Source organism: Suncus etruscus, chromosome 3, assembly GCF_024139225.1.
Source record: "Suncus etruscus isolate mSunEtr1 chromosome 3, mSunEtr1.pri.cur, whole genome shotgun sequence".
In the NCBI taxonomy this organism is placed as follows: Eukaryota; Metazoa; Chordata; class Mammalia; order Eulipotyphla; family Soricidae; genus Suncus; species Suncus etruscus.
Window position 1 is genome coordinate 105,878,088 of NC_064850.1, and position 13,324 is coordinate 105,891,411.

The 13,324-nt window shown below is 35.5% G+C and overlaps 1 protein-coding gene across 1 annotated transcript in view; it reads left to right on the plus strand.

Annotated features, from left to right (window-relative positions):
* The window catches only part of PDGFC (platelet derived growth factor C), a 218,649-nt gene that overhangs the window by 117,776 nt on the left and 87,549 nt on the right, over positions 1–13,324 (plus strand). Inside the window, exon 2 of the mRNA XM_049769629.1 lies at positions 3,544–3,739. Within this exon, the coding sequence (XP_049625586.1) occupies positions 3,544–3,739 (196 nt within the window). The remainder of the gene's footprint in view (positions 1–3,543; positions 3,740–13,324) is intronic.

The window sequence follows — 13,324 nt, forward strand, 5'->3', positions numbered from 1 at the left end:
GCAATTATAATAGAAAGTGAAAAAGGAGGAAAATAAAATTGTAGAGTTTATTTTAAATTGCCATATAAAACAATAAACCGTAGAAAGGAAACTCTTCATTGCACGGTTGAACAGGATATACTCAAAGGAATGAAAAAAAAAATGGGAAATTGTGTTTATTTCCAGAACATTGTTAATTGTGTTCAAGTATTGGATGTGAGTCTGGAGCCTTAGTACAGGGGTTAAACCTCATGCATCCTTGACACCATCAGGCCTTTAAGTCCTACAGGTATAAAACCTCGAGGCCTTCAACACCACTGGTAATTTCCCAGATATTAAGTAACACAACAGGGCACTCTCGACACCAAATCCCTCTGCCTTCTCATTGAACTGAGCATGTCTGAGAAAAGCTGAGCATGGTCTCCACATCCTTTAATATGAAACTTCTCCCTCTAAAGATGTCAGAAAGAAACAAATGAATGATTAATAATGGTGCTTATAGTTTTATTTTTGTTGTTCTTTGATTTGGTATTGTGAGCCATATTTGGCTGTACTCAGTCAGGACTCACACTTGGCTCTGGACTTAAATATTAATTTCCTCAAAGTGAGAGAGGATTAGATGTACTGTACTATGACTGCGGCCCAGCAATAACTTTCTAAACTCCCTCTTAACTGCATGGGTGAAGTTCAGTATTCTAGAACATATTTCTAAATCATAAAAATTAATACAGTTTATTTGTTGTTGTTGTTTTTTGTTTTTGTGGTGTCAGGAACCTTTCTTCTCTGTTATGGATGAGAAAATAAGGCCACTATAGCAAGCAATCTTGGTATTTGCGCAGGTCCTAGGACAGGGCCTGGGATAGAGTCTTTAAGGTTTAAAATTGTTTACCCATTATTATAAATATAGAAAAGTCACAGATATCAATGCACATTAATTTACATATTAGATCCAGAGTAAGTGTCACAGTCTTTCATATATGGTTTTATCTCAGAAATGGAATTGGGAAAAGGAGAGACAGTACAGTAGGTTGGGAGCTTACTTTTCAGGTGATTGAGATAGGGTTGGATCATTGACAATTCATATGATCTAACCCAGGGGTCTCAAACTCAATTTACCTGGGGGCCGCAGGAGGCAAAGTTGGGGTGAGGCAGGGCCGCATAAGGGATTTCGCTTACTGAATATTTGCAATAAAAAATCGCATTAGTAAGAAAAAAAAATCGCAAAAGATCACATTAAACATTTGCATACCCCGAATGGAACTGCTTGGGGTATGCGAATGTTGAATGAGATTTTTTTCTTACTAGTGCGATTTTTATTGCGATTATTCGGTAAGCGAATAATCGTGAATACTGCGTTATTTGAAGGCCGGCCGCGGGCCACAAAATGTTGTATGGAGGGCCGCAAACGGCCCGCGGGGTGCCTCGAGTTTCAGACCCTTGATCTAATCTAAGCCCTGCTGGAAGTGATCCCTGAGAATAGAGCCAGGAGTAATCCTTGAGCACCACTGAATGTGTCCCCTCTCCCAGAAAGCTCACTGTTTGTATTAGAAATTTCATAAATTGTCATTTCATTTTGTATTGAAATTTAGTATTTTAAAGGAATATGATTTCCATAGGCATAAATTGAGTATTTTTCTATAATTTTGGATTACATACATGACTACTCATTTTACAAAGATCTATTATAAGTTTCTGATATTTCTAACTGTTGAGTCAAAAGGTATTGGAGCACACTTTTCTCCACAGAGCCATTGCCCTCAGCATTCCGCAAAGTTATGTAATAATATATGTAATAATATAAGATACTTGTAAAATTACCCCACATGCTGTATCTCCAGCCCCTGGTGAATGAGGTCGCACAAGAAATAATCCAGACCAGGCTGAGGGTGAAACACATGTAGTCAGGCAGTCTTCGACCTAGTATTCCTCTAGCTGCCTGCCAGAACTCCTTTTTTATTGAATACAGAGATCACCGTTGGGTGGGGTAGTAAACTCACCCAGGATTACAAATAAGACCATCTTTGTTTTGGGTGAAACTAAGTTGTAAAAAAACGATACAAACAATCCAGGGATGAACTATTTTACATAAAATAAGGTTTAATTCAACAGATACTGATAAATAATATTGCATCATTACAATATAAAGAGGTTCCATGTACAAGAAATGTGGAAGACTTTTATGCTATATCTCCTTTTCAAATTTGAGCATCCAAGTTAACATGTTAAAGCCCTTGATCAGTAATGCAAGTGTGTCAGTGTGCTAATTATTATCTCAAACCAAGAAGATCACACTTATTTTGGCATTGGTTTTGTTTTGTTTTGTTTTTTTTTGTTTTTGTTTTTGTTTTTGGGTCACACCTGGCAGTACTCAGGGGTTACTCTTACCTCTATACTCAGAAATCGCTCCTGGCTGGCTCTAGAGACCATATAGGATGCCGGGATTCGAACCACCATCCTTCTGTGTCTAAGGCAAATGCCTTACCGCTGTGCTATCTCTCCGGCCCATTGGCATTGTTTTTTTAATGCCATACAAGGCTTGCAATATTGGTATTTCCAGTCCTTTAAGTAATTTAAACTTGTATTGGACATTTTTTTTTTATTTTTAAGAAGTTATGTGCCCAAACTACCTTTTAGATCAGTTTGTGGGCTAAGATTTGGTAGTCTGAAAAATAAAGAACAAGGGGGAAGAATTATGATGCAGGTTGTGATTGACTAATTAACATGTTATTGATTTGGTTACTTCCTCTTGTATTTCTCTGCTGTGCAATTTTTATGCATACATTTCTGTTTCATTCACATCTTAATAACAGTCATATTTTGCATATGTAAACCTAAGGCAAGTAATTTTATATTGGACCAGAGCATCAAATTGATTTTTATAGTTACTGGGTTGGTAAGGGGAGGTTCTCTCAAACAGTACCCGTTCTCTCCCATGCTGGTCAGTACTAGGGGTTCTCAAGTTAATGGTTTATTATTGCAAAGCTCTGGGTAGGTGAGTGCTGTTTTGGCACTTGGGTGTTAGGGTGACTTTGGTCCCCTGTGATGCTCAGAACCTCCAGGGCTGTATCCAGTCCTACTCTGGGGACCATATGGTGTTACCATTGAACTAGGGTCAGATACATTCAAGGCCTGTTTCTTCCTTAATGTCTCTCTTACCTCTTTAAGAACAAAGTTCTTATTTTAAAATTTAAATAAAAAAGCACTTATGTAAAATTTCCTTTATTCTAGCAACTCATATTTACAAATTCTTGAAGTCGTATATTTAACATGATTCTGATATTTAGTAAACTTGAAGAATTCATAGTATAGCTTTTCAACAATTGCATACAAAAAGGTTCATTTTCTGGATTCTTTTATGTATAAATGTGTACAGATTATTTGCTTAAATAATTCATTTTCTTCTGGATAAATTTAGAGTAGCATGATGTTTTTTATTATTATATTCAGTTTACCCAGGACTTGTTTTGGGAAAATATTAATGATTACGAAGGCTTTTTTTTTTAATCTTATAATTTTCTAGTTGTTTCTTCTAAATGCATCTCTATGCCTATGTTTTTGCTTTAGGAGTACAGAATCCTCAGCATGAGAGAATTATTACGGTGTCTACTAATGGAAGCATTCATAGTCCACGGTTTCCTCATACTTATCCAAGAAATATGGTCCTGGTATGGAGATTAGTAGCAGTAGAAGAAAATGTATGGATACAGCTTACATTTGATGAAAGATTTGGTCTTGAAGACCCAGAAGACGACATATGCAAGTAGGTTATCATACTTAACATTCCAACAGTGTAACAACTGTTCTAGTCTTTCAAGCTGTCCTGTTTTATAATGTGAATTTTTTTGACTCTTGTTACATTTTTCTGGTAGGAAAAATTTGAGGTTTTATTGGATGTATACCTTATTTAGAACTTTAATTAATATTTAGAAAAACACAAATATATATATATACTTACATAGAAATATCCATTAATTCCTTTGCTTTGAAATAAATTATGATTAACTACATACAGAAAAAATAATTCAAATATTAGAAAATAAATAACCAAATAGATAGATGTATCTGTATCATAAATCCAAAGTTTCTATATTTACTAAATATTTTACATTGGAACTTCTAAAATCTAAATCAATAGAATAATAAACTAATACAAGAAAATGCAGTGTTTGTATGAATATATTATTTATCATTTCTGTTGTGCATCTACTATGTATTACACATACATACTAGCATGAGTTTAAAAGGTGGGCTAGTTCAACTTATGAGAAAAACATTGCTCTGATAAATTCTGCTCTGAAAACAGAGTTAGAAATTTAGGCTAACAAACATTATGATTTGCCAGGTAGAAACTTACCATAATTCTCCTAAAGAGTTTTCATGAACTAAAGTCTGCTGGAATATTTCACCCACGCAAAAGACCACCTACTGTATGTCATCCAAATATTACTCTTTAATTCCTTTGTGAATACACTTGTCAAGGTTGGGTGGTCTTACTGAAGATTTTTCACTTCAATGGCATTTGTGTATCATGAAAATATTTTACTTGAGCTCCGTGGGGTTATTCTCTCTTTGATATACAAGTTGAAAGAGAATTTTCATTTTACGGTGTATTATAGATAAATATTTCAATACAGATGAAATAAACTCTGTACTTGCTGTCATCACAATTTGTATCTTTCGCATTTATATAGTTAACAGTTTTACACAGTTCTTTCTCTGCTGTGCATTCCATGTTATTTTTTGTCCAAGATCTTTAATCTTTAACTCTGAGAACTAGAGGCTGTCCTGACTATCTTTAGGACAGTGCTATTCAAACCTTCTCTTCAATGATAAGGAGACAGAGATTGTAGAAGTATGTGTCATAAAAGTCATTCAGGTTTATATAGAAAACTATGTATACTAATACCTATGTAGGTACTTTTACACATTGTTATATACAATTTTTATCTGCTCATATAGATTCCATAAGTTTGCAAAATACTGGAAGGGGTTAAGAATTTCCACTTCTGGCAGAGTAGCAAGTTAGCAAGCATGGTTTCTGGAATAGTGGTTGGAACACAGGAGTCTCCTGGCTTAGAAACAAAGGACTATTATATAACAATAATGGTAGCCAGTGAGGTCTTAGCACTTCTTGTGCCTCTTCCTCTGGTTCCAGTTTTGACAGGTCAGTGTTAAGAGGTCACATAACATCTCTCATGTGTTATGGGAAAGGAATAACAACTAAGTGTGCTTATATGTACATAGACCACATAGATACTTTTATGTAGACATTCCCAAACTGATTTGGCTTCTTATCACTCTACATAAAAATAATAACAACCTCTCACTCCACACAGAAATCTACCTTCTTTAAGTGAACAAAGAGAAAACACCTCTCACTTGAACCCAAGGCTTCTATTACTGTCCACATACCATCATTCTGTCCATCCTGAGGGGCAGTTTTACCCACTCTGGAAAAAATGAAATAGTTTTAATAAACTATTTATTTAGTAAAGCTTGGACTACCATCCAGCATACCTCCCCTCACTTGTGCCAACTTTATTCAACATAGACTTAAGAAAAACTTTTTACCAAATAGCTCTGAAATTGATTACCTTGGTTTATTCTTTTCTTATTCCCCCACACAAGCATTTTTATTATTCTTTATAACCTGATTCTCTATAAATTTGCACATGTGTATATATTACCTTACATACCTCCTTATTCAGAGTAAATTATCTTTTTTCAGATTTAAATGTGTATCAGTGTAATAGTCCTGTGTGTTTACTAAACAAAACTATGCTATATTAGAATTTGGATTAGTTCATGATTCTGAAGATAACAAACAATTTGATTTACTTATTTTTTTCTTACTTCCATCTTAAAATGTAGTGTTATCCTTTGTAGATAGGCTTATTGTTTCAGAAATGACGTATTTATACTTAAAGATTAAAGATAACAATTTCTATAGAATCAAATTCAAACCAACCTTTAGATTTTTAGTAAATTTAGTTTAGTTTAGTTTAGTTTTGGGGCCACACCAGTAATACTTAGGCTAGTGCTTGAGAGTGGGGTGACAGAGATCAGCCCAGTTGTCCTTCATGAAGGACAGTGGGTTCACTGAGCTACCTCTATGGGCCTTATATTTTATTTTTGTAATATGTCATATAATATTTCTAACATTTGCCTATCAATTATTTTGTTCTTATAAATGGCTAAAATTTTACATGACTATTTATTACTCATTTCCACTTCAGTGAAAATCTACTCATGACCTTGGTTTACATTTTTAATGATAATTTAAGTTTTGATTTTCATAATTTTTAAGTCTTTGATTTTTTTAATGGGAATCTGGGGTGGAGAGACACGACTGTCACTCAAGGCTATTTCTAGCCATATATAGAGAATCTTACCCAGAGTCTGATATTGAACTGGGGTTGACTGTATGCAATACCTTAGCTTACAAACTATCTCTCCAACACTGCTTTTAATGTATCCTTGATCCCTTGAAATTTATTCTTATGCACAGTGGGCAGTTTTATTTATGGTAGTTAGTACTGCCTCAACATCTTTTATACTCATTCTTGGCATCATGGTATGTCAATTGCCAACTATTTTTCTGTTCTGTTCCTTTGGTCATCTGTGTCTGCTGTATTGAAATAATAATGTCTTGATTATTGCAACATTTTGGAATTATGCAATAGACAAGTCATCTCATTTTGTTCCCCTTTTGTTATAACCGTACTACTTTTTAATATACTTTTAAAAATAAGTAACTTACCAAGTTTCTTGAAATCTGTGACTTTTATTACAGTAGTTTTGAATTGACTCATAATGAAGCTAATCAACAGCCTGTAATAATGGCTCTGAGAATTATTTTTGCAATATACATTACTGTTTATAAAATATCAGTACCCAAAATAGCTGGAAAATTTTAGTACTGATTTTATACCTTGAAATAAGCTCTCTTATTTTTTAATAATTTCTATAATTATTTTGCAGGTGTAAAAATATATTATTTGTGAAGAAATTCTTTACAAATTTTTTAACTCCTATTCCATCTCCTGCCAAATTTGTGAATCTATGTATTTTATTTATGAGTGTCTTTATCTTATTTCTGATTTTAGGGTTACATATTCATAAATGAACTTGAGGTGCGAGAGCTCACTGTCAACTTGGGTTTAATCCCTGGTAGCAAACAGGAAGTGGCCTGAGCCTTCCAGGAGTGATCCCTGAGCACAGAGCCAGGATACTATAGGCTGTGTCCCATAAACAAAATAAAAAATAATTAAAATGGACTTTAAAATGTGGGATCCTGAGCCCGAGTGATAGCACAGTAGTAGGGTGTTTGCCTTGCACATGGCTAACCCAGGGTTGACCTGGGTTTGATTCCCAGCTTCCCATATAGTTAGGGAAGCCAGGAGCAATTTCTAAGAGCATAGCCAGGAGTAATCCCTGAGCATCACCGGGTATGGCCCAACAAACAAACAACAACAATAAAAAAAAAACAAAACACAAAAATAATGTGGTATTCAATTTAGATTTATGTTTTTCCATATACCTCTTTTTGGAATAATGATTTTAGAGTATAGCTAATTTAATCATTTGCTTATAATACAATTTGAGGAACACAGCATCCTGCCTCTATAAAACCCAACTGTACTCACCGTCCAAGTCCATTGCATCCTATTTCCAAAATTACTCTTCCATCAATTTTTCATTATTTTATGGGGAGGGCACAGTACACAGTTGTTTCTGACTGTGCTCAGGTATGTTCCTTGGTATTGCTCAGAGGAGCCAGAGATTGAAACAGGGTGGCCAGAAGCAACCACTTGCTTGTAGTGAGAACCTTCCTTCTGTACTCTCTATACACTTTTCTTTTTACATTATGCAATTTATTATTATTATTATTAAGCCTTTTTGTTGTAATACCAGTAAGATAGTTTTGTGCAACTTTGTTTCAGCACCAAACCCACCATTGGAGTGTCTTCCTCCCATCTATTTTCCCACAACCCATCCAACTCTCTCTGCCTCCTGAAAATTCAGTTCTGTGGATCAGGTATCCACTTATCTTTGACAATTTATGTTCAACTGAATATCTTTATATCTCATACGTGAGAGACATTATTCTATATATATTCTCTTTCTGACTTACTTCATTCAGCATGATGTGCTCTAGACCCATTTCTATAAAAGGAGGTAGCCTGGCTTTATCCTTTTACAGCTGCTTAGTATTTTATTTTGGAAACAAGCACTATGGGGGGGTGTCCATGTGTCCGTGTATCCGTGTGTGTGTGTGTGTGTGTGTGTGTGTGTGTGTGTGTGTCCCCGTGTCCGTGTCTGTGTGTGTGTGTGTGTGTGTGTGTGTCCATCCATCCACACCTGGTGGCTCTTAGAGGTTACTTCAGGCTCTGTGTTCAGAAATACTTCTAGGATGCTCTGGGGGCTATATGGGATGCCAGATAATTGAACCCAGGATGGCCACATGCAAGGCAAATACCTGCCAGGCTATTGCACCATCTTCCAGAAATATACCATTTCTTCTTGAGCCATTCATCCATAGTTGAATATTTGGGTTAGATCTTTTTGAATTAATAGTTTTGTGCTTGGAGGGAGTGATGTCTAGAAAAGGTAGTTAAATGTTTTGATTTGCATTTCCCTGATAATAAGTGGAAATGAGCACTTTGTCATATGCTTATTTGTGCCCTATCCAAATACAATGAAACCAAGTCCTTTCATTGCTAGTCATCATTCTATCATCATGCTATTATAATGTGTATATACAAGTAAGAAATTGACATTTTAAAATACTTTTTTTAGTTAGTTTGTTTTGGGGCCACATCCGATTATGCCCAGGCGTTATTCCTGGCTATGCACTCAGAAATAGCTCCTGGCTCCGGGAACTGAGGTCAATCCTACGTCAGCCACATGCAAGGCAAACACCCTACTGCTATGTTATTGCTCTGCCCCTTGTAAATACTCTTGATCAGAAATATTTCTACTGGGGTATTTCCTATTTCAGGATCCTGTTAGGACAAAAATAATGCACATGACATCAGATGTCCATAGATTCCTCCAGTCTGTGACAGTACTCCTCCTTTTTTTTTATTCATGACTTTGACTATTTTTAATAGCATTGAGACCAGTGTCTTGAACATTTAGGTTAAAGTTGAAACTATCTTTGATATTGGTAATAAAAGTTTTTTTTCACATATCAGTACTGAGTAGTGTTGACTTTTTCTCCATATGCTTGTATAAGTATATGCTTACTTATATAAAAAATTTTCTGACTTTGCTAAGCATTTTTTCCTCTTGAGTTGCTTATTTTTAAAACTTTGCATTTTTTAAGAATTATAATTTAGGGGCAGGGGTGGTAGCACAGTGGTAGGGAGTTTGTGGCTGACCCAGGATGGATGCAGGTTTGATTCCCTGCGTTCCATATGGTCCCCTATGCTAGGAGTGATTTCTGAGTGCAGAGCCAGGGGTAATCCCTGAGCACCACCGAGTGTAGCCCAAACAAACAAACAAACAAACAAACATAAACAAATTTATTTTAAATATGCTATAAACTATAGGTATCATCCTTACAGAAATGATGATAGTTTATATAGTGGTATCAACTAGGATCTTTCTTATGTCATTTCAGTACTACTTTAACATGCACAAAAATTAATATTGTTAGGAAACTGCTACTATTTATAGGTTAATTTCAAGGTGAATCCATATGTCTCATAAGTTCAGAATTTCAGCACCCTTTAATGCTCTGTTTTCTTACCATGATTTTAGTTAATAATAAATATTTTATTCTATATGTAACTTATCTTTAAAAAACCTCTCCTTGTCTTTTCTTGGTATTCATATTTATTTTTAATAGTTCTGGCATTTTTGTTGTTTTGCAGAATATCTTTTAGTATTAAATTGTCTGAATAAGTCTTCACATTAGATATCGTTTGCAAAGAGATGGGTCAGGGCAAGATAGATAGCAGAGGAGGTAAGTTTCTTGTTTTGCTTGCTGCTGACCCTGGTTCAAAATCCTAGCACAATAAATGTCCTCTATGTACTACCAGGTGACATTTCTAGCCAGGAATAGGCCTTGTGCACCAGGAGGTGACCAAAACAACAAAAATGAATTGCAATAGAACACTTTCTAGGTGGTGGGTTTATTATTGACATGAGGTTGATTTCTTACATTGCTAGAAGTATTTTCATTCAAACCTGGTATTTTAATTTTTTTCTCATTTGAGATTTTTATATAACTAATTTTAATTCTCAAATAATTCTCCATGTACAGGCATGCTGTACACTTCACATATATATGCATAAGGTTTTAAAATGCATTTTAAGTACAATTTTTCATTAATAGGTTGCAGTTTGGATAAAGAATTTGGATGCTTTGTGATTATTTGAACTTTAAGATTCAGTTGGGGCTGGAGTGGTGGTGCAGTGGTAAGGTATTTGCCTTGCAGGTGGCTGATCTAGGACAGACCGAAGTTCTATTCCCAGCATCCCACATGGTCTCCTAAGCCAGGAGAGATTTCTGAGTGCATAGGCAGTAGTAAACCCCTGGGTGTGGTCCAAAAACCAAAAAAATGAATAAAAAGATAGTTTCAGTTGACAAAGCACTTAAATTTTTCAAATGTGTTTGAACAGAAGGTACTGTCTTCATTTATGGAATGCAGCAAATTGCATATAATCATTAAATCAATTATTTTGTATTTGTGCTGATTGCATCTGCCTTTTCCCCAAGTTCTTTTCTTGTTCATATCAGTTACTGAGTATAATGTGATAAATTTCACAAGAGCATAAGGAGAATGATTAGCTTCATCTATCAGTTTTTTCTTTATTTGTGTGTGGGGTGAGATTGGATCCTACCATGCAGTGCCCAGGAGCTATTCGTGGCTGTGCTTTAGAAATCATCTGGGATAAGAATCTAACTCAGGCTTTCTAAATACAAATCAAATGCTCAGTTTATTGAACTATATCTACCTCTCTCGACCTGTTGTGGATGTTTTTGTTTGTTTTATTTTTTAAAATATTTTTATTTAAACACTATTTTTAAAAAATTGTTCATTATACAGTTTTATTTTTTTATTTTATTTGGGGGGGCACACCTATTTGATGCTCAGGGGTTAAACCTGGCTAAGTGCTCAGAAATTGCCTCTGGCTTGGGGGGACCATATGGGACACCGGGGGATCGAACCGCGGTCCTTCCTTGGCTAGTGCTTGCAAGGCAGACACCTTACCTCTAGCGCCACATCACTGGCCCCACAGTTTTATTTTTTAACAAAATAAATGTTCATAATTGAGTAACTGTCGTACAATATACAGCAATCTTTATTAGTGAGCATTTTCCACCAACAGTGTCCCCAGTTTTTCTTTCACCTTCCTTGATGTCCTCTTCCCTCTCACCCAACCTCCCCTGCCTATTTTTGAGGCAGGAATTTTAACTTAATTTTTTTTTTTTTGGCCTGGGGGGGCCACACTGGCATTGCTCAGGGTTATCTTCTGGTTCTGTGCTCAGAAATCACTGTTGGCAAGTTCTGGGGATGCCAGGGTTCTAACCTGGGTCAACAGCATGGGAGGCAAACACACTACCTACTGTGCTATTAGGCCAGCCTCCTTATGTTTCTTTTTACGCATTGTGATTTTGTGCACAGAAGCTCAGAAATGCAACTTTATTTAAATTTATGTGATATTTTGCTTATGCTTCAAAGCCCATGCTTAAATTAATGCAGCAGCATTAGGTGCTATTATTTGATACTTATGTGCTATTAATTGCTTGATATTCTTTGTATTTTTTACTTCCAATTACCCCATGTCCTTGTTCGTGTCGTGTTAGTATGTCTATGTCTATTTAACTGTCTCATGCCCTCATTTGTGGGTGTGTTCATGTAAGTATGTGTGTCTTTGTGTGTTTTGGGAGCTTATATTATGACATTAATGTATATAGTATTAAAAAGAAAAGTCCAGAAAAAATATTTTTTTTTGTAAACTTTAATCTAGGTGCCAGGAAGTCTACTCCAAGTGGGTGGCCCCAGGTTTGATATTGGTCTTCATATTGTCTGCCCTCCCTCACAATAACCCCAAGGCTCTGCAGTGTTGCTAAAGAGCCTTCCTGCTCCCAAAAGGGTTTAATCTGAAAATCACATAATTTGCATTCAATGCTTCTTTTAAGGAGCATCTAAGGTTGCTTAGGGTTTATTCCTGATTTGGTACCCGGAGATCACACTTGTTAGGGCTTGGGGTTCCCTGTGGGGGTACTTTGGATGAACTGAGGTTGGCCATGTGAAAAGTAAACTTTCATCATAGGTATCATGCTGTCTCTGGCTCCATGCTATTATTATTTATATTCCATTTATGATAATTTTTGTTTCTTCTATTTTCTTTCGTGCATTCAACTCCTTTTGTTCTATTTTTCTTTCCTAGTAATTTAGAAAGCATGCACCAATTTCTGTTTTAATGGTTACCTCAGAAATTTATATCAGTTTAACGTCTAAAGCACAAGATTATTTACTCTTTTCCGTACTGCAAAATTACCCAAGAACAGTTTTGCTACTGTGGGATGTTTATTCCTCAGATATCACTATGCTAGTTTGATAAGATAAAACAGAATTTCCTGTTTAACATTCCAAATCACTCTTACAAATTTAGTAATAGAGGAAAACCAAAAGTTTTTTTTTGTTTGTTTGTTTGGTTTGAGAATTTGAAGTTTTCTTTTACATAAACTTTTTAATGTGGAGACCTGTTTCATCTGACTGGGTGAAGCTCCAGATCTAAGTCCTCAGGAAGTCAAGGATTTCAGGTTAGTTTGGAAACTATATCTATTCAGTTGAAGAAATAACTTTTTCTGTGGGAATTTCCTGCAATAAACAGTGCAAGTATTTCTGTACAATGCTGCATACAATTCAATGGTAATGTTCTGCTCCAACAATTCACTGGGAGAGGAAAATGATTCACTCATTATTATTATTTAAGTTGTTTCGCTTCACTTCTGATACGTGTTTTGTCAGCTTGACCTCTGGGGCTTATTAGGGAACTATTTCTTCTTTCATTTGGAATTTTTTATTGGATTAATTATACTTATATCATTTTACTTGTATTTTTTTTTTGGTTTTCGAGTCACACCCAGCAGCGCTCAGGGGTTACTCCTGGCTCTATGCTTGGAAATTGCTCCTGGCAGTCTCGGGGGACCATATGGGATGCTGGGATTTGAACCACCGTCCTTCTGCATGAAAGGCAAATGCTTTACCTCCATGTTATCTCTTCGGCCCCTTACTTGTATTCTTTAAAGAGTATCTTTAGCCATTTTTTAAAGTGAAATCTCTTGAAATATAAAATATCTATTCTGTTTATTTAGTGATTTTTG